This window comes from Dreissena polymorpha, chromosome 12 (assembly GCF_020536995.1).
Source record: "Dreissena polymorpha isolate Duluth1 chromosome 12, UMN_Dpol_1.0, whole genome shotgun sequence".
Lineage (NCBI taxonomy): Eukaryota > Metazoa > Mollusca > Bivalvia > Myida > Dreissenidae > Dreissena > Dreissena polymorpha.
The window spans coordinates 22,662,330-22,686,163 of record NC_068366.1 but is presented as its reverse complement, the minus strand read 5'-3'; the positions used below and the strand labels follow the sequence as shown (position 1 = coordinate 22,686,163).

General features: G+C 34.5%; 2 protein-coding genes across 2 annotated transcripts; both read right to left on the bottom strand.

Annotated features, from left to right (window-relative positions):
• Positions 1–6,257: 6,257 nt before the first annotated feature.
• LOC127854169 (uncharacterized) lies at positions 6,258–13,424 on the bottom strand. The gene is made up of 2 exons (XM_052389166.1): positions 8,248–13,424; positions 6,258–8,086 (listed from the first exon to the last, which is right to left on the bottom strand). The coding sequence occupies exon 1, from the start codon at positions 13,319–13,321 to the stop codon at positions 11,921–11,923; it is 1,401 nt and encodes a 466-aa protein (XP_052245126.1). The 5' UTR covers positions 13,322–13,424; the 3' UTR covers positions 6,258–8,086; positions 8,248–11,920.
• Positions 13,424–19,081, bottom strand: LOC127854170 (uncharacterized). The gene is made up of 2 exons (XM_052389167.1): positions 18,861–19,081; positions 13,424–14,816 (listed from the first exon to the last, which is right to left on the bottom strand). The coding sequence occupies exon 2, from the start codon at positions 14,801–14,803 to the stop codon at positions 13,439–13,441; it is 1,365 nt and encodes a 454-aa protein (XP_052245127.1). The 5' UTR covers positions 14,804–14,816; positions 18,861–19,081; the 3' UTR covers positions 13,424–13,438.
• Between the last annotated feature and the right edge of the window lie 4,753 nt (positions 19,082–23,834).

Genomic DNA, 23,834 nt, shown 5'->3' with positions numbered 1-23,834 from the left:
AGCATCAGCATCATCCTTCGTTTTGACCAAGTTTCGTGGAGTTTGAACAAAATTTTGATTTCTTGCGTGTTAACACGGTTTTACAATATCCAACTTAAACAAGAAATGTGTTTGTCAGAAACAATATGTCCCCTTCTGCGCCGCTTTGATTTTTTTCCTTTGACCTTGAAGGATGACCTTGACCTTTCACCACTCAAAATGTGCAGCTCCATGAGATACACATGCATGCCAAATATGAAGTTGCTATCTCCAATATTGCAAAAATTATTGCAAAATGTTAAAGTTGGGGCAAACAAACAAACAAACAAACAAACCAACGGACAGGGCAAAAACAATATGTCCCCCACTATAGTAGCGGAGGACATAAAAGCCCAACATCGACCATGTTTTTAAACAAACCAAAACATTTTAGAACCCAGCTGAGATATCATTAGAATAAATGTGTTGACCATATTTGATGAACATATGATTATAAATGTGACTACTAGAGTGTTAAAGGCTCTATAAGGGTGACAAATCCAATTATTATGCATATCAACTGGTCTGATTTTTACCGGATTTCAGTTACTCTTGCATAAAAACTACTAATAAAACAGCTTAGGTACGACGTTGTCAAGAATTATGGAAGATAAACCCGTTTCATAATTGGAAGAAATGTTTACATTTTTGCAACTAACGTGATGTGTAGCCTCAGAACGGTGACATATGCTAAAAATAGCCGAAAGAAAATTCAAATTTATTCTATTTTAAACAACTTTTAACCAGCAGCAATTAAATTATTAGATCACTACAAACGTTTAAACCATTTAGAAGAGACCTATTTTCCGGGTGATACCGGAAAACGTTAAAAATCATCGTTATATTTTTGGTGACCTGAGTCACTTTCACTTTCTCTTTTCCGAGTACACAGCGATGTAAATAAACTGATTGTTTGTGAACACAATTGACATGGAGGAGCTAAAATATTGCGTATGATGCAAAAGAAATCCCAGTAATGTTCTCATTAAAAGCGCACCATGCATTACAAGTGTATTCTTGGATAATCAAATAAAAATAACTATTTTTTCACAACTTTTATTGTATGCGTTATCGGATTGTTTTAGAAAATATATAATTATATAAATAGTTCCTTGTTGTTATTTTATTGTGTTATATGGAAACAATAGGGATGATAGTTTATGTTTATTAAAATTTAGTTTTGTTCCAATAAAAATAATTAAAGGATATTAACATGAATTTACATAGGCCCTAAAATTTCAACATTTTTTCATCTTTAATTAATAACACTTAAGAGAACGATTCATGATCATATACAAAACGTAAAATACATTAATAAGTAAACCACTAGCAACAATGATCTTTGTTACCTTAGCATATTGAAAGGCGTGATATAAACTCCCCATTGATAAATACAAAAGATACAAACAATTAAAAACGAAAAATAACAAATCAGTAAAAATATATACCACACACCCTTCCCCCAAACACAAGTGTCCATTGCATTTCTGTGTATCGTATCGTCTTTGTGAACTCACCAGAGGTCTATCGTATAAACACACATATAATTCGTAGCCGTATTTTTTTCTTCAAGAGCAATATTATACATTTGTTATCTTAAATAATTGTGTGCTTAATTTAAAATATTTTCACTGGTAGCCACATTTTATGTAGTACCATAAATGTTAAAAACAGAGACCATTGGCTTACTGCATTAATGACATCATGTTGAGTACGTAATCGCCACGTTTCTTCTTTAAATTGTTTCGAATCAAAATGCATTTTGGTTCTTAAGTGGTCATGTTTTCATATAAGAATATGATCTTACAATCTGTTACAAGGTTTTGCTGGAATTCGTTGACAGTCTCACTGAAAGATTATCGATGTGACAATCACCTTAATTGGTATTGTGATACTAGCCTATTCAGACTTAATTTAAACGTTGTTTAGAACATCTTTAAATTTAACATTTATGATTCCATGAAAGCAAACATGTTAGATATAGTCAAGACATAATTGATATTTTAGCAAAATATTAAGTAGAATTTCAAGAGTCAGTCACCACACTAGCAGTCAAGTTTATTAAGCAAATACATGTAAAATGACAAAAATAACAAGAGATTGCCAAGCAATATGGTCCCCTACCGGTGAAACTCCATCATTGTCAGTATATATATATATATATATATATATATATATATATATATATATATATATATATATATATATATATATATATATATTTATTTATTTATTTATTTATTTATTGAAAAAATAAACAAACGTCGCATGGGTATATATTGTATTAATATATGCCGACCGGTTTCGCACAGCTCATCAGGGCATATAAAATATACAACAATAACGTCAAATTGTCAAAGTAACAACGTCAAATGACGTTACTTATATTATGACGTCAAACGTCAAATTATAACAATGAATTTAACAAGGGCTTAAAGGTCAATTTCAAAGAAAATCCAAAGTCAATATTTTTAACGCTATTTACATTGAAATATGATTAAATTATCGGGAAAATAACGTTTGCGTGTTGTGTTTAACATGAAAAAGATGCTTTTGTTGACTTTAATGATCGTAACTCGCAAAGCGTTGATTCGCTTAACTCCCCTGTTCTACCCTGTTTTGTGACGTCACAGCTGAACAAGCATTTTCGCGTCCGCTTAGAAGATTAGCGATAGTTCAGAATTCGGGTTTGTATTTTTCTGTTTTTATTGATATTTTCGTGAAATTGTTTTCACAGTAATAGGGAAAATGGTTATCTGTGCGGCCTTTGGCTGTAAATCACGTTCTGGAAAAGATAATGTGATACATTTTTTTCCAGTTTCCGAATGACAAAAAACTGAAGAAGATTTGGTGCACTAAAATCGGTCGTGATAGCCATGTTTCCAAACACAAACTGTTTTCTACAAATAAAAACAGCCGCGTCTGTTTCTGCCTCGGCATCGATCCACAGAATCACGCCGCGTCTTTACACTCGGCGATTACCCGAGTAAAAATATTTACAAATATTTTTTGTATACTATAGCAAAGGTTGAATATTTTTTTAATTAACGAAAATTAGAAACAAATACAGATAATACGCTTATATATTTACTTCTGCGCGATTGTGTTAACATTTCGTCAGCTTCTCTGCATACTTCATACAATTACCATCGGATGTCATCTGTCAAAACAATGATAATTCCGAATATGTCGGATTTCCATTTTTAACATAAAATTTTGGTAAATATTGACGAAACAGTGCTCGAATTCATAAACACAAACTTTCTCCATTTTTTCTCGCGAGGTATCTCGCGAATTATTTGCCATTGACAATTCCTTCGAATAAAATAAAAATAAAACACGCTGTATCGTTATCGTTACACTCTTTTAGTTCGTTCATTATTGAACAATTACATTGCATTGCATACATTTGTATTGTACTGTATACTGATTGCACACAAAAATCATCGTGTACAATTCATATTATTTTGCAACGACCAATAAACAAATTAATTTATATTAGATATCATAACATGTTCAAGTTGTTTCTGTATTTAAACATTTGTTTGTTTTTAAATTGTCAAAATTATTTATAATTTGTGTCGTCTGTGTATGGTGTATGTTGGATGGTTCTCATTTGTTTTTAGAAATTATTTTGACAATAAATATCGTTATTTTAAATGGTTTAAGCAAGTCTCGTTTCCGAGATCATATACGGGAATTCACTATGTGAGCAACTTCGACATGTTTACTGATCTATAAAAAACATTATTTTGACAGTCGGCACGTGCTTATCTAAAGTTTGTGTGTCGTAATATACAGGATATTGGATGTTCAGGGCTTGATTGGGCAATAAAACAAAGACGCGGTCTGCGGTTTTCGGTAGAACGTTTGTACTGACCAACATAATATTTAATAGTTCACGTGCTTATCTTACATGTAGGGATTAAACCACGGGTCGAAGCCACTGTGTGCTTGTTAGGGCCATAAAACACAATCCCGATGGCTATTTTTCAGTAGCACGTGTGGTCAGAAACTAACAAGTTAGAGATAAGTTAGAGTAATAAATCACAGAGATTGTGATCTGAGAACTGCATGGAGTCTGAAATGAAACAAAATGCCGACAAATCAAAATGATCGCAGCCTAATGTTTTCAATATAAACTTCGACATGTAGACATATATGATGCAATTATTAAAATCAATTATGGGTTCGTCGTGGCTACAAACTGAGAAAACCATAAACAACACGAAATTATCACTAATCCAGGTGCGGGAGCCTACAACTAGGTGCGAGCACGGTTTCCTTTTAGCATCGGTGTCTAAAAAGACAACAACACTGTCATGTGCATGGGTGTGAAATACATGTTGAAATTTGGAAAATAATACATATTCCGTTGAAATCTGCTAACAATCCCGACTGTATATTTGACACTAGAATTTGTAAACGGCGCGCTAACATAAAACAATCAGAAGTGTGTTTCGGATTACAAATTGGTATTCTTAATGGGGGAATTCAACAAAACAAATATATTTGTAATATATTTGTAATGAATTAAATATTACTTTGTTAAAAAGCTTTCCGTGTCTAAATGTTTTGATAATATAATGCATGAAAAGCACGATTTCCAGGAGGATTACACCCGGTTGCTATCATCATTAACTAACCACGATTTTATCGTGGAGGAGTACACATACGGATTAGTGTGGTAGGTATTTAACAAAGCCATAACACTGCAATAAAACCAATTAACTGATTGATTGATAGTGACATGGGGGTTATTCATAGGCAATCAAATTACCGCTAATGAGTATCACACGCGCATTTTTTTTGCAAAAAAAATAGGATATTAAGTTTTTCATTGTCGTCCATAAATAAGACGCTTCGAAAAAAAGTCGCTTCTTTTACCCCCGAAAAATACGGAAGTGTGTTTTCTGTCTTCTGAAATTTTATTGAACTTTACATTTGCACTAACTATGCATAAGTGGAAAAGATTACGAACTAGACCAAACATGCGCGATGAACAGTTAAGAGCATCGATGTAATTACATCGATGGGTGTAACTGATTAGAATTATTGTTATAAGTTAAATTATGTGTTACAATAATACGATTTCTTTCATTTGCATTTATTAACAAAGAAAGAATACAATTATTTAAATAGATGATAAAAAATCTAATAACGAACTGTTTGGTGCTTTTCCCAGCCATTTTTGGAAAAGGAGTCTGGTCTAATTGGGATTTTTAAATCGATTAAATGGCGTGTAGTGTACATATACGGTCTAATGTCATACAGTTCATCTTCATAATGATCAGATTCGTCAGAAAAGTCCATAATTTAACATAATAGTATTGATATAATAGCAATGCAGTTGATCGTCTCGGCAGAAATAACGCTGTTAATATTGCGGATGTACAGCTCTGACGTCACAGCAAGGGAGGTAAGTCAGTCAAACTTTTGGAAAACGGTGCGTTATTGGGAGCTTTACCTGGTGATTTATGGCATAAGGCGCAACGCTAAATTATTGCAAATATGTTTATTCCGCATTTTAAACATTTATCTTTGATATGATAAAGTTTTTAAAAGTGTTAAAATTGACCTTTAAATAAATCAATAAAAAAATACCCCCACATGCCGCATTGACACAAAATATGTTGCATGTTGTCTTCACAATATATATATATATATATATATATATATATATTGAAACAAGGGACAAAATTGTCACAAAACGAGGTTTTCATTGTGAAAAAAATCTGATAAAGGGAGAAAACTCAAACTGAACTTTTGAAATGAACAAACAAAATTAACCCCCTTTGTAAGTTTGTTTAAAAAAAAATAATCTATTTTTAGTTGTGGCGACCTTGACATTGGAGATATTGACGTGATTCTTTCGTGCGACACACCGTCCCATGATGGTGAACAAATGTGCCAAATGATTTTAAAATCTCACAATGAATGACATAGTTATGGCCAGGACAAGCTCATTTATGGCCATTTTTGACCTTTGAACTCAAAGTGTGACCTTGACCTTGGAGATATCGAAGTAATTATTTCGCGCGACACACCGTCCAATGATGGTGAACAAATGTGCCAAATGATTGTAAAATCTGACAATGAACGACATAGTTATGGCCCGGACAAGCTTGTTCCGCCCGCCCGCCAGCCCGCCAGCCAGCCCGCCAGCCCGCCCGCATTCGCCAATCTAATAACCAGTTTTTTCCTTCGGAAAACCTGGTTAAAAATAAACAAACGTCGCATGGGTATAAAAAATTGTATTAATATATGCCGACCGGTTTCGCACAGCTCATCAGGGCATATAAAATATACAACAATAACGTCAAATTGTCAAAGTAACAACGTCAAATGACGTTACTTATATTATGACGTCAAACGTCAAATTATACAATGAATTTAACAAGGGCTTAAATAAATCAATAAAAAAATACCCCCACATGCCGCATTGACACAGAATATGTTGCATGTTGTCTTCACAAAAAACAGCAGACACCCTGCTCAATGTTTAAAACGCACTAAGTGACCCTGTAACCTAGTTTTTGACCCGACATGGACCATGTTCGAACTTTACCTACACATCATTTACATACAACTTCTGATCAAGTTTGGTGAAGCTCTGAAGAAAACAACTTGAACAAGCAAATTCGTTGAATTGATATCCCCCGCCAGTATGCTTCTGGACACAAAAGTATTATATTTGACACTCAAAAAAGCATTTTTTCAAGATACCAAGGGCCATAACTCCGTTATTAACAGATGGTGTACAATGCAATTTGGCGTGCATCATCCTCTTATCTATATATATACTCATACCAAGTTTCAATGAAATCCGCCAAAGCACTTCCGAGATATGGCTCCTGACACAAAAGTGCCGGACTGACGGACGGACAGAAAGACCGACGGAAAGACGGACGGATGGAAGGACAACGCCAAAACAATATCCCTCCGCCTATGGCGGGGGATAATAATTAGAAAGCGGACACCATGCTCAATGTTTCAAAACGCACTAAGTGACCCCGTGACCTAGTTTTTGACCTAGCAAGACCAAAAAAAACTTGACCTAGACATCATCTAGATACAACTTCTGACCAAGTTTGGTGAAGATCGGATGAAAAGTACTTGAATTAGACAGCGGACACCATGCTCAATGTTTAAAACGCACTAAGTGACTTGTGACGAAGTTTATGACCCCACAAGGCCAATGTTCGAACTTGGCCTTAAGATCATCTAGATAAAACTTCTGACCAAGTTTGGTGAAGATCGGATAAAAACTACGTGTATTAGGGAGCGGACACCGTGCTGAATGTTAAAAACCACACTAAGTGACCCCGTGCCCTAGTTTTTGGCCCGGCATGGCCCAGGTTCAAACTGGACCTAGAGATCATCTTAATAAAACTTCTGACCAAATTTGGTGAAGATCGGATGAAAACTACTTGAACTAGAGCTTTGTCACAGACGTGACGTATACCCCCACATGCTGCATTGACACAGACTATTTTGCAGGCTGTCTTCACAAAACAAGAGAAGCAAATTTATGGTGAATTTTAATAATTATTATTCCATTATCATTTATGACCATTTTGACCTTTGAACTCTTGAATTCTTTCGTATGACACGCCGTCCAATGACTGTGAACAAAATTAATGTACAGTCATTTAAAATCTCACAATGAATGACACAGTTATGGCCCGGACAAGATCATTTATGGCCATTTTTCACATTTGAACTCACAGTGTGACCTTGACCTTGGAGATATCGGCATATTTCTTTCGTGCGACACACCGTCAAATGATGGTGAACAAATGTCCCAAATGATTTTAAAATCTCACAATGAACGACATAGTTATGGCCCGGAAAGCTAACTTATGGCCATTTTTGACCTTTGGACTCAATGTGTGACCTTGACCTTGGAGATATCGATGCAATTCTTTCGCGCGACACACCGTCCAATGATGGTGAACAAATGTGCCAAATGATTTTAAAATCTCACAAAATGAATGACATAGTTATGGCCCGGACAAGCTCATTCATGGCCATTTTTTTACCTTTGAACTCATAGTGTGACCTTGACCTTGGAGATATCGATGTAATTCTTTCGCGCGACACACCGTCCAATGATGGCGAATAAATGTGCCAAATGATTCTAAAATCTCACCATGAACGACATAGTTATGGCCCGGACAAGCTCATTTATGGCCGTTTTTACCTTTGAACTCAAAGTGTGACCTTGACCTTGGATATATCGACGTAATTCTTTCGCGCGACACACCGTCCAATGATGGTGAACAAATGTGCCAAATGATTTTAAAATCTCACAATGAACAACAAAGTTATGGCCCGGACAAGCATTTTACCTTTGAACTCCATGTGTGACCTTGACCCTGGAGATATCGACGTAATTCTTTCGCGCGACACACCGTCCCATGATAATGAACAAATGTACCAAGTCATTTTAAAATCTAACAATGAATGACGTTGTTATGGTCCGGACAAACTTTCTGTCTGAAACGTACTAAGTGACCCCGTGACCTAGTTATTGACCCGGCATGACCCATATTCAAACGTGACATAGACATCCTCTAGATACCACTTCTGACCAAGTTTGGTGAAGATCGGATGAAATTTTCGGGACAGACAGACCGACAAAGTGACTCCTATATTACCTCCATTACCAGTTATGGGGGTATAATGAGAGAGCGGACAACATGCTGAATGTTTAAAACGCACTAAATGACCCCGTGACCTATTTTTTGATCCGGAACGGCCCATGTTCAAACTTGAACTCCACATCATTTAGATACAACTTCTGACAAAGTTTGGTGAAGCTCTTGATGAAAACTACTTGATTTAGAGAGCAGACACCATGCTCAATGTTTAAAACGAACTAAGTGACCCCGTGACTTAGTTTTTGACCCATCATGACCCATATTCAAACTTAACCTAGACCTTATCTAGATACAACTTCTGACCAAGTTTGGTGATGATCGGATGAAAACTACTAACTTGAATTAGAGAGCAGACAACATGCTGAATGTTTAAAACGCACAATGTGACCCCGCGACCTAGTTTTTGACCCAGCATGACCCATATTCGAACTAAACCTAGACATCATCTAGATACAACTTCTGATCAAGTTTGGTGAAGGTCTGATTAAAAGTACTTGAATTAGAGAGCGAACACTTAATACGGACCGACCGACAGACGGACAGACCGACCGACAGACAAATACACTCCTATATACCACCTAAACTTGGTTTGTGAGGGTTTAACTATGCATCACAGTTCAATGTAACACAACTGGAATAAATGCATAAAGTTAAAATTATTCGTTAAGCCAACCTTTAAAATCACTCATATAGCACATATTTTTTAAACGCTTGAACCATATACATGTTAAAACATTTATGTATAAGGAGCTTTAAATTTACAAATACTTATCAATATCATAAAACACAAACAGGGGTTGCTTATGTAACAAAGGTTTAACTATAACACAAGTGTCCTTTCACAAAAAACGTAAAAACAAATAACACACCTACACTGGTTTAAATGTGGATTATAATAAAGAATATCATTACACGAACAGGTAATAGTGACAAAACAAGAAAGTAAATGATAATTTCATAATTAAGCACGCTACATAATCTAGGAGACAATTAAAAACAATAGACCTTCACGTGCATGCAACATACGCGTAATGCCTCTAAGTTGTTGAATTGTCATTACAATCCACAATGAAACAGCATTCTTATTTTTTAACAAGAAATACCCCATAAATAAATATGCTATGGGCGTGGATGGTTGCCTTCATAATGCAAGATACAAAATTAGATATTTGAAACAGGAATGAGGGAAGACAACGTGTACAGAATGGGGAGACAACGTGTACAGAATGAAGGCAGGTTGCGGTTAATGTGGCAGACATGTGTCGGTTAGATTGATCTGGCCAATTTGTTTCCACCCACTTAGCGAGATTCAATTAAAGAAAACCAACCCACGTGCAATCGCATGCCAATAAGTTTCCTAACAATAGCTTTTTTCATTCAGTAGTTAATGAACGGAAACATGTTTTTAAATTTGGTACCGATATTTTGACCCAAACCAACTCATATGCAATACCAAACAATGTCTATATAAACTTTTTGTTATTTTTGTTGGTATGCATGTTTGATCGAACAGCTGTTTTCATCTAGTGTTTAGGCAGAAACATTTTAACAAAATAAATTAAGGGACGGTACCATTGACCTCAACACTATCCACATTACACGCCATTCCAGTGACTTATCGATAAAAGGTGTCTTAAGCTATGGTTCTAGAGTAATTGGTTTGATTTTTTTTCTTTTAAATGTGACCCTTCATGGTGATCTCAATTGTCTCTTTGCAATTCCTGAACAAGTCTCGATATATGGCTTCAGTTATGGAGATTCGTTAAAATACAATACACGTGTCTTTTTGTTCTCGTCGTGAGACAAAACGAACTGTTGTTGCCTCTCGTTAAAGCAAGTGCCGCCCCCCCCCCCCCCCCCCACACACACACACGAATAGCGAATATTAACAAAACGAAAAAACTAAAGAATGATGAATGCATAGAACATATTCTATGCACTTAAACAGACGGAAAAACAGACGGGGTGATTTATATATGGCAGCGCAAAAAAGTTAAGGTACACCTAATGCGTAAACAATAATGCTAGCATGTTAATCCACGATTGATCCAAATACCATACACTTACATATAAACAATAAGAAACTCAATTAATAAATGTTCACTCATATCAAATATCTTACTTTCAAATTTTCACAGTTAACTAAAGCTTGTTTAACAAGTGAATACTGAGTACGAAGAATCTAACGCCTACATATGATGCGACTTAAGAACAAACACATACAACAAATTAATACTAGATACCTATCTCTTTCTAGAAAAAATTGTATTAAGCAATATCAAAAAATAAAATGTAAGCAAGCGATTCCCTACTGTCTTACCTTAATACTTTTACATGAAAACAATTACAATGTAATACATCCTTCACACTTTAATACACTTATATTTACAATAACTTACAGTCGTTTCAACAATAACCAAAATCGTTGTTCATTTGTACATGTATGTCCTATATTCCATTCAAGCTCAAAACTCCACTTATGTCAAACACTAGCTTTTGGCCTCTCAGTGTGACCGTGGCCTTTCAGCGTGACCTTTGGGGTAGGGAGACGGGTAGTTTACATGACACGCCGACTTCTTATGGTTGCCATTATAAAATTCCATACTGAATTACAAAGTTACAGTCGGGAAAATATGTTTAATGGCAAAATTCGACCTCTAAATTTTAAGTTCGACTGTGACCTTTGAGGCCGGTTTTAAATCCAACGCATCGTTATAAGATGGATAACGTTATTGCTAAGTTATTAACAAATACATCAATACAGTATATGGCAAAGCAATTGCTTAGACAGGAGTTTGCAAGCTGTTATATGGCGAAATATGACTTGACTCTAAAAGTGATCCTGACCTTTGTGGAAGGCCTAGGGAGTCGTGTACTAAAAACACCCAGAAGTCTTACGATAGTTAACGTTTGTGCCGACTTGTTAAAAATAATTAACTATTGCTGAGACAGGTATTGTTTAACGGACATCCGGACACTCGTACAAACGGACTTTTATATACAGCCTTCTTCAAAGGAGGCATAAAATTGCTATCTCCTCTCATTTATTTATTTATTAAATGATTTTTCGGACGAAAGGAACAAATACCATGTTTTATACCATAGCTGGTTATACCTATTTATCATGCTTAAGTTTAAATATGAAAAAAATATTTCAATCATATTTGAGTTGTTGATTACAAATAAGCATTTCATACTGAATGAAACTCAATTCTGACAATCTAGTTCGTTAGTGCTCTCTAAAAGCTAACTGGCTTTGAAACCACATTTGAATACAATCGTGCAGCGTTGATAGCCCTATTAAGTCTTAGCAGCGTTGCCTTCTCTGCCTCTCTGTTCCTCCATTTAACCAAGTACTTGAAAACAAATTCATACGTGTTCTTCTTACACGCAGGGTCAGCATACATCTGGTTCAACTGCACATTGCTTAGCCCAAGTTCAATGCCAAGCATCCAATATTCTTTATCAATGATCCTGGCAGCTTTTAAAAGATCATCGTCGGTTAGTTTATTTACATCATCACCGTCACATTTGTCTGCCAAATCCAGTTCGTTTTTGAACCAACATTGCAAAGCCGCGGTTCTTTCAACTGGATGACGTTTTTGGCATCCTTCACAGTCTAATTCACTCTCGTAATTGAACTGTGCGGCTCTCAGCATGCCTTTAGTGTGTAAACATTGTATCATGGTTGGACATTGAATATACACATCAAATGCTGTAGCAGTTCGTGGTGTTTCTACAGAATGACCAACAAAATCTTGCAAACTCTGCCAAAGTGTGCGTCGAACTTCTTGACAAAGACGAAAGTCAATATCAGACGTATGCTTGTTTGAACAACACGCTATTCTTGCATAAATGATGTAGTCTTTATACCAGATGGTTAAAGTGTATGTTGAGCGAATTGCAAAAATAGCCAATCCGTTGTACAATCGGAATTCGTCACCTTCTTGTGCGATTGGCCAACGGCGGATGCAAACAGCAACGAGCCTATGGAAGAATGATGGAGGCATAAACTTTTCGCAAAAAACAAAACCTAAAACTGGGGTTCTTTTAAATCGTTTGCAGTCAGGTGAAGTGAATTGTTCTATGGGAGGCGGTGCATTTTTCAGCCGACAAGGAACAATGTGGAAATCAAGCAATTTGAAATTGTAATATTCAAAAGCATAAGTTTCCTCTTGTCCATCTTTGTGTTGTTCTGTTGCTCGATTGTTTTCGTCTTCACGTGTCAAAGGCTTGGCCATAACATTCAGATGTTCCATGTACTTAATGACATCATCTTTGTTTTCCTTAATGTGAGGATTATTGTTCATAATTTCATCTATAATTTGTGGTTTGAGAATTGCAAGCTTCTCATAGTCTTCCCAATCTTTAAGAAATTTGGGTTTTCTTCTACTGATATGTGTTACAAAACACTTGAAGGCTTCAATGATCCATTGGGGAGCAAGAACTACCAAACGCTTCAGTTCAGGTGTGTTGAAAAAAAGGATGTTGCCTTGTCTATGCTGTACTTCCAGAAACACTGATAGTTCATCTTCAGAAAGACGGAATTGGTGTTGTTTGGAAAGATTTACTTCTTCAATCTTATCCATGTGTACTAATTGTTGGCCTTCATCTCTCATTTTGTCAAGAGACTGTTCCATATGAATCCATCGAAGTGGATACTTTTCTTTCCCCCAGTAATCTTGATTCTCAGACAAACGTTTGATTTCTTCTCTCAATTCAGCAAAGTCCGGATCAGTTGGTGATAAATTGTTCACTCAGAATATCTTCTCATGAATATGATTTAATACTGGTGAATCTCGTTCAAAGGACAAAAGCGCTTTATTGAAATATCTATCCTTTGTTTTTTCTTTGTCTTGATCATTTCCCTCCATTTGATCTTTTCGAGTTCCAACTAAAATGACAGTTGGGTTTATTTCCCCTGTTGTTGACTTATAACCACTATACATGTGGATTGCATTCAGCCAAAACTTAAATACATCCAAATACGTACACTCATTAACCAAACCACACCAAATTCCGCTTCCATCCAACTCTTTGACGTTGTCCTTCAAACTTTTTGTCATGTCCATTAGCACTAAGTAAATCGACCTTTGATTCAAAAAGAACTGATGTGTAGAATAGTACAGTGTCTGGCCTGCAAAATCCCAAACAGAAACAGTTATCTCTGTTTTTATTCTTTCTAGAGGAACGTTCGAGTCTTTTACAGGTTCATCTTTGTTTTCGTTCATCTTTTGTACCAATGGTAAATAGTTTTGTACAAACTCATCTTTTACATGTTGTTCAGTATAGTCCCTATTATTGTTCATTTTTTCTGGTTCAGTTTGTATTTGATTGTCAGGAACATCAGCATCTATTTGTTCTTTTACAGGCAAACCTTCTATGCTATCAGTGTAATCAGTAGAAGCAGTTGCTAAATTAGTGTTCAATGGAATTTTGTTGAACGCACTTTCCATCCTATTTTTATATTTCTGTAACTTGTATTTTGTATCCAAACACCAATCCCCATCTTCCATCACTTGACACCTGTGAAGATCAATACCTTCTGTGCTTGGAGGAATAATGTTTTTATCTCGGAAGTCTTTAATCAGATTGTTCACAAGTGAAGTCTTCCCCACACCAAACATGCCAACAACCATCAGGCGTATATTCTTAACTTCTTCCTCTCCATCTTGTAATGCTTTAAAAAAAATCTTGATGGCTTTGTCATCCAACTGTTTCACAGCATTTGGGATCTTATCTGGGTCAAATGGTTTTTCAGCAGCATCAATATCCTCCTTGTAAACTTCTTGCATCACATACCTTGCCACATTTGGTTCATTCCAGATTTTAAGCAGTATTTTAATGATCTCTTTGGTCTTACTAACTGAAAACTGTACACTAAAGCCAAGAACATTGACAAAGCGCCTCATATAATCTGTCAAAACATTGTAATTTCTATCATGGACTGACTCATGGGCAATTTGTGTGATTATTTCTTTTAGCAATGGCATACTTTTTTCCTCTGTAATCTCCTCATCCAGTGACCGTAAAATGCGAGCGATCTCCAGTGTTTGGGGATCAATTCCCACATCATCGCCCACAACAGGAGGATCATCGGTTGGGTTGTTCCCATCTGCCATGATGTATTAAACCCTGAAGAAAGGTTTAGACATACAGCAGTTAAAGATTAATTATGATACGATAATAAGGTATTAAAATTAAGGCTTAACGAATGGAATTCAATTGCTAAGGAAACTGAATCATGAAGTTCAAAAAGAAAAAAGAAAATGTTACAGAATACCAACTATCAAATAATATGCCATTATTTAGTGATCTAATTCCATTAAATACCTATGTTTACCTGACATTCTTTAAAAACAAAGTATATAATAAGGTCATGGTAGCATCAAAGATCTAACATCAGTCCAGCAAATATCAGGCTATGTTACCTAATGTACCTATGTGACCAATAATACTGGATTAAAATTAACACCCTATGAGTTATAGACAGTTCATTATGTTTGTTACCTTCAAATTGTACTACTAGTATATAATGTTCACATTTAAGGGAATGAAATTGGTACCACATAATGGTGACAAAACAGAGTTTGTAAGTAATACACTGATTTCAAGTAGTATTTGTTTTGTATAATTTATACCATGTGTGTGCCAAATAAGGCTGCAAACAGATAGACAAAAGGCATTCCTTTATACAAAATTTAGAATTCGTATTTTAAATACATGTTACTCATGTCTATTATTTAAAGAAGTATCTACCAAGCTTTTGGAATGTATTAAAAATGAATAATGTTCATATATTTACTATTTATAATTTATAATGAATAATGAAAACTTTATGCATAATCCCTAAAGTCGAATTGATAAGTGTACCAAGTTTCATCTAAGTGTCTTCAGTACTGAACAAGATATCTCAGGATTCAGTTCAGCAAACTGATTAAACAGGGTTCCCAGCTTTTTGTATGAACAAAATTCCCAGATTTTTCACTGATTTTTAACTGATGGAAAATAAAAATTCCAGGATCATAATTTCGACTTGTTTCTTGTTTTAGACACAAAACATGTTACATATTACAAGGTTATAATTATATATATATATATATATATATATATATATATATATACACACACAGCTGCTATATAAACAGAGAGAAAGAGAGAAAGAAGAAGGTATTTACTAATAGTACACTAAGCAACATGTATACTACAAAGCCACCATAGCAATTCAGAGGAATCGATTTCTGTTTTAATTGTATGGACTTTTCGACACAAGTCGGAAAAGTCTGACCAAACAAAATTCCCTGATTTTTCCCTGATTTCAGGAACTTTTCCTTAATTCCCTGACTTTTCCCTGACTGGAAAAAGTAAGTCTTTTTCCAGGTTTTCCCTAATTTCCAGGTTGGCTGGGAACCCTGTTAAATGACAGACAAATAGATGGTCACAGTATAAAATAATTTGGGGGAAATTAGGTCACCAAATAATTTGCTTGTTCTAAACATTAAAAAAGGGAAGGTCAAAAGAAAATTAGCTGCTCTATGCTGCTCCTATGAACTTGGTCTAATAAATAAGATGTTCAACTCCCATGCCATTGTAAAGCTTCATTTCAACACACTTGATACAATCGGGGCCCCGACAATGGAGCACTTACAACTTAGCATCCTATAACCTATTAATTTATGAAACAGACTACTTTGAGTTTAACTCAAGTATGAACAAATAGTTTTTCTTGTTGTTTCACATGCATTTAAATGTAATAATTTTCCAATATATCAAAATGGCTTCTCAGATATATACCTTTAAAGGAAATTATTAACCAATGGTTGTACCAAATGATCAAGGACTGTGTCAAAACACACCAGTGTTTCACTGTGAAAACAAAGAAAACAATTGAAATTAAATATGAATGTTGACTTTTTTTCCAAAACAATTTACCAACTATTTACATTACTTGTCGGAATAGTTTTAAAGACTTGTGGAAACCATATACACATAACATATCTTTCTTCTTTATATTCCTTCAAACAGAGACCTGTATAGGTCATTGCTTTAAATTGCCAGAAATACTGACCTGTATTTGAATGGACTCACAACACCATCTCTATATTATGCAGAGGCTGGTTCCAAAGCAGATTCTTTACTCAAATAAATGTATTTTTTTAAGTACTTATTGAAAATGTTAAACAATAATTTGACAATATCCATTTAAATTGTAGATGGTATATTTATATCTAGTGATTTTCACTTCATCTACATGTAATTTGTTGGAAATTGAACTCTTTATTTAATAAAATGTAATAATAATTACCCATTATTTATAAAAACTTTAATCCTATCACATTAGCACACTTATGGTACTTCAGTCATGTTCATTCCAAAAAATCCAAGTCTGTAAAAGTCACAATTGCAGAAAAGGAAAAGAAAAGGCAGCGCCTACTGTAACAGTTTAAAATAATGTTGAGACAAACATCGCTATTGGAGACTGACCCAGGTACTACATCTGATTTCAAATTAATTTAGCCCTTTACCACTCAGATACATATCTTTACACATTTGTTGTCCCTCAGAAAGTTAAATTTAATTGAATGCCTTTCTTACTAAATTCATGTTTTAAAGGCTTCATTAATTTTACAACCCTTAGTTACTGATGGGCAGCAAACAGCTCGCAGGCAGTTTTGGTTTAATGCTGTTTACAAAAGCCGTTTAAACTTTGTTTTGTATAGGGGAAAGGGCTAGTGGAATAGTGCAAAATTCCACAAATAAATATTGCTACTGGTCAGTGAGTATTTCTCGGACAAAATGTACAGTTTTTATTTAATAACTTAATTAATAACAAAATAATACGAAACATTTTATTAAAAAAATTACTGATACATCCTGGGTTTGTTATCTAAAAAGTGAATGTAAACAAAAAAGTTTTTGATGTGCGCTTGCGTATGTACTAGGGTTGTATATGGGGTCATTAAAGGGAGGTAATTTTCCTCTTTACAGATGTATTTACCGGACATATAAATAAGTTTAAATAAAACTTTAACATTAAAATGACGTAAATACATTAATTTGATAGTGAAATAAGTCGCAATCTGAGAGTGTAAATAGATTAATAATTTGTTTCCAATAAATGTTCGAACAAATATCTATAAATAAACATGTTTATTTATAGATCTTTGTGGAAAGAAGATTATTATTTTCAAGGGAGAAAATCCCAGAAACAGTAAATTTAAAATTTTAAATCAGATTGTTTCTATTATATTTAATTGTTTACTTAGTACATTTTGTGAGCAATTCAGATATATGTATACAGCAAATTGTGTGGAATTATAATGTAATAAATCTATAATTTTAATCATGTGTGCGTGTGAAACACATCAGTTTTAAGTAAAATAAGAGATTGTAATACAAGTAATTAAGACCTGCTCTATTACAGTAGACAAACGAAAATCTCAAGCAGACAGATCGGGTTTCAGTAAGGGATTTCTTTTGAGCATGCACAGGATATTAATAACCCCCCGCATGGAGGTCGCATTACATTCAGACGAAATTTGAAAACATCACACTTGTTTAACTTTAATACAAGCATTTAACGAATTGTTCCTGTCAATTTCAAGAAAACAAACATCTGTAAGTATCTGATGAAGCAAATTGCGTTGCAGCGTTACAGTACACAAAATGAATAGAACGTCCGGTAAATAATGCTGTCCGACAAATACTTGCTAACGAGTATGTCTTAACAGGTTTTTTTTTCCTTCTTTGTGACCCCCCAATCATCGGCCCTTTCCCCTCCGATTTTTTGTTCCCCTCAGCTGGTTAATTTTCCCCTAGATTTCATTTTCACCTCCAAAAAAAAAAAAAAAAAAAAATTTTTTTTTTTTTTTTAAACCTTTAAATATATAAGCTAACCTGATCCAGTGTAGAAAAAAGAAAAATATATCATAATTAAATTTTCTGTTTCCTTGAATTTGTTTTAAAAACAGTAAAATATGCTTAATTGATTATTTAAGACTTTCCTTATTTTCCCAAAAATCCGGCGTTTCGTGTGATTTTTTCCCCCAAAATCTGGCGTTTCGCGCAATTTTTTTCCCCTCAAAAAAGGCCAGGCCCTTTCCTCACAATCAGATAAAAAAAAAACTGCATGTCTATGAACTCATTCAGTTGATTGAATCTATATTTGATAATACTTACACTGTTTACAGGCAATATTCAATTTAGCTGTGTTGCTTTTGTATTACTATCGCATTGCCATCAAGAACACAAATGGGACACATACAAAGTCTGGTTTACTATTAATTGCTTAAATCTCTCATATTGAAGCCTCAATGTATTTACAGAGTGAGAGAATTGTTGAAGAAATAATTTATGCCTATATGGCCCACATTCTTTGTAGTGGCGAAATCTTTTGGACACATTTTTTTACGATTTAGAGGACTAAATGATATTGATCAGATGGATAAACTTTTACATACATATTTCTTGATAACAAACACATAGAGAACACTTAGATCTTACCTAGTTTTCAAAATTTATTCATTGATTTCATCGCTCACTTTCGATTTTAAAATCGGAAGTAGGAATTTTTTATTATGAGGTTACACGATACTATGAACATCTTCGTACTAAACGTCCTAAGGCGTAAACCGACTCACACAGATAAAAAAGAATCTTAAAGAAACGCATTAAAGGCTTTAATCCGTTTCTTTTTCATATTTAGTAATGGAATATTCATGTTAATGTGGTTGTTGTTGTTTGCTTATTTACGGCCTTTTAAATACCGTTGTAAGATTATATTAAAATAGTTTACAGTCAACTCGTACCTAAGACAACTCGCACGTACAGTAGACACTCGCATGTTTTTTTTGGTCAACTCGCACGTTAGGCAACACATACCTTATTCAAACTTTTGATGTGTTAATTGGTTCTAGATTAGTAATTTATGCATACACACACATGAGAAACACTTGTAGAGTTTATTTAAATACTGTTATTTCAATATTTTCACAAAATAACACAGTTCACTTAATTGTTTATCCACAAAATAACATGGTTTTAAAGATTTATTCCAAAGGCACAATTATAGCAGACATACATTTAAAAAGGTTAACATATATTTTCGTAGTTTTTGCTTTTTATTTAAATATTTACACACTATATGTATTTTAACACACGTTTTCACACATATGGTAAAATATCAAAGCTTTACAATATGTACACAAGCAATTAAGGGTTTGTATTTTGTGCTCACTCATCCTGTACAAGGACCACAAGCTGGCAATCTGCGTTTCTGTTTGCGTGCGTTGCTGATAGCGGGTAAGTTGAAACTCAGTTACCAGCTGCATGTTCCGTAGCGCAGGCTGATGTCTTCCTCTTCAGAAATAACTGGCGTCACTGTCGGTAGAACCTCAATTACCAGTATCACCCAGAGTTGAAGTAGAAGACACAGGAGAAATCTGAAACGAATGAAGAGCCCCATGAAAGGTGTCTGAAAAGTACTAGTAAAAATAAAATAAAATATATGAAATTGACCCGATGCATTATAAACGCTGTATGTTAACAGAAATTATGGAAAGTCGCACAATACCCGTTCATTAACAGGCATCACATTATACTTTACTTGTATTATAGAATAATACTGACTGAAAGAAAAGGCGACGGTCATATATTCTGAACGCATCTGCGTTCCATTCTGTGCCGAAGTTGGGCAGGGCTTGCATACAAATGTTATTTCCTTTCCATCGCGAATGGCGGGAAAGTACTATTTTTGGGTAATGCCTACAATGACAAAAACATTCTCCCCGTAACTGTTACGAACATTCAAAACAGTGCAAGAGTAACAGTGTGTGTCACTTATGTATTAATAAGATATTTTTATTTGACAGACATACATACAACAGACATACATACATACATACATACATACATACATACTACAGACATAAATACATACATACATACATACATACATACATACATACATACATACATACATACATACATACTAGCATACATACATACATACATACATACACATACATACATACATACATACATACATACATACATACATACATACATACATACATACATACATACATACATACATACATACATACATACATACATACATACATACATACATACATACATACCTACATACATACATACATACTACAGTACATACATACATACAGTACATACATACGATACATACATACATACATACATACATACTACATACATACTACATACATACATACATACATACATACATACATACTACATACTACTACATACATACATACATACTACATACATACTACATACATACATACATAGCATACATACATACATATCATACAAGTACAGACATACATACATACATACATACATACATACATACATACATACATACATACATACATACATACATACATACATACATACATACATACATACATACATACATACATACATACATACATACATACATACATACATACATACATACATACATACATACATACATACATACATACATACATACATACATACATACATACATACATACATACATACATACATACATACATACATACATACATACATACATACATACATACATACATACATACATACATACATACATACATACATACATACATACATACATACATACATACATACATACATACATACATACATACATACATACATACATACATACAGACAGACAGTCAGACAGACAGACAGACAGACAGACAGACAGACAGACAGACAGACACACAGACAGACACACACACACAAACAGACAGACACACAGACAGACAGACACACAGACAGACAGTCAGGCAGACAGGCAGGCAGGCAGGCAGGCAGGGTAGTATATATACATTTCAATATAAATTAAAATAAAAGTTAAGAAGAACATGTGTCGAAAAATGCGAAATAAGCCAGCTATTTATTTCTGAAATTGAAAACGGCTGTACTGCCGAATTCGCCAGCATGTTTACCATACATGTACGATGTGAATCTAAATTAAGTTTAACGGTTTATTTGAATTCCTGCAACGATATCTATTCATACGACACACAAACACTAACTCCGATCCTAATACAAAGACGAATGATTCGGTTATTGTAGGAAAATATGTACGTCACAATCGGCTCGGGGTGCTAATTTGTCTTTGCTGCATTTTATGAAATTCGGCATTAATGTATATTTTTTCTTGCTTATTTTGTGTTATTGTAACATATTTTATCAATATATTACAATTAAACACATATAAAAAATCGTATAATCTCGCTTTAACAGTTTTTGTAATTGACAAATAGTTATACATATCATAAAATGAGTACCGTTACAAATACGCGTTGTCTGTCAAACATTTAGTTCCTTTGATTTGCATCTCGATTTAATAAAAATTGACACTGGAAAACATCAGGGCCGTCGTGGGCCGTCGGCCGGTCAGGCTATAGCCTTACCACTTTTTGACAAAAAAAGAAAAAAGAAGGCTGAGGTAGGAGATTAATTGCTTCATCTCTTCTGGATCAGACAAATTTTGACATGCTTCCTTATTTACAAAAAAAAAGCCAATTTTTAATACAAAACTGATGCTGTTGCAAAAGTGATTAAATCCCGGTAGTTCTATCCGTTTTCTAACTTCGTTGTTTTCCGATGGTACAAACGAGTCACCGTACACTCCATTTTTCCCGGATGTTAATACCGGAATATGCAGACGAATTTTTTTCAAAGAATCGAGGAAAGACATCAAAGTGAGTAAAATGATAACCATAGCTATGTTGCAATAATAAAAATACACGAAAAATGCTATATGCCCTTCCGTTCACATATTGAAGGAAATGAATTGTCCAAGAAACCCCTAATTATAGCTGAACCTAAGAAATGCAATCTTGTACCGTAACTAGGATGGCATTGCTTGTGCATGTGTTGATTATTGCCTGACGTTCAATTGAAGGTATTTAAGGTATGAGACAGATCATCTTGTATCGAAATCCCTTGACCCTGTCCCTTCACATTAAACAAAACGAAAAAAAGGGCTATATCATGGTGTCAATCTGTACAAAAGATAAAACTACGGAAGCCCATTCGTGACATACCCATCTTTTTTATAAATCCAATCTGCTCATTTCTACTAGGCATTAATCTTATATTATATTGCAAATAATGAATCCCAACATTGGCAGATATTACCACAGAAGGTGCCAACCTAAGTTGGCCAACCGATAGTTGGACAAGGATGGCCCAACGTTAGCATGCCAACGCCAACATCATGTCAACGTAATGCCGACGTTTGGCCAACGTCGGTCTGCTATCTGGGGTCTTCATTATTTTCTTTTGCAAATCTAAGAATAAACATACACGAAAATACTTAAAGAAAGCCGAATGATTTATTTGACCCAATAAATTTTCATGGGATATCCAAACAAATATACAAAGAGGCTAAATGAGTTAAGATCTATTTGGCCTCAAACCTGCCAGATGTCACGATTTAGCCTTTATGTTTCAACAAACTTTCTGGGGGGAGCATGCCCCCGAACCCCCCTTGTAGCTTCGCGCCTTTGGCGCTCGCAAGTCTCCGGCACTTAGAGCCTGACCATTTTGAAAAGTCCGACGACGGCCCTGAACATTGAAAATCATTTTAATTGTTGCTGTTTTTTCTATGTGTTTCGTATATATGTTTAGTGATACCAGTACAAAGATCTACCCATTAATTGATAGATCTTAACTCTGTCTGCCTGTGGCAAAGTGTAAAGAAATATTACAAGGGACATGACTGTGTTATACCGAATACTAGATCCCGTAAGAGTTGTCTTTACTGTTAATTTTGCATTTACATTTATATTTATTATTTCAATATTATATATGATTATGCTTTATTGTTTGTTGTACACTTATAACTTGGGTATGGATGAATAAGCCTGTAAACACATATGACTTAGGTTATATTAATTACACCGGCTAGACTACAACACTTCCACACCCACCTCCAACCTGCTGCCCCACTGAACTGGAAAACGCAAAACGTGTGAAAATTGTATTGCTGTTTGAAAGTTACTGTTATTTTATTTTCATACAATAAAACAAGTCAAGTAGTGAACATAAATATGTAAAAAACGCTTGATACTGTGATTTGAGATTATT

Bases quoted from the DNA above. Each gene is read 5' to 3' on its own strand.
- LOC127854169 (XM_052389166.1), bottom strand. From the start codon at position 13,321: ATGGAACAGTCTCTTGACAAAATGAGAGATGAAGGCCAACAATTAGTA.
- LOC127854170 (XM_052389167.1), bottom strand. From the start codon at position 14,803: ATGGCAGATGGGAACAACCCAACCGATGATCCTCCTGTTGTGGGCGAT.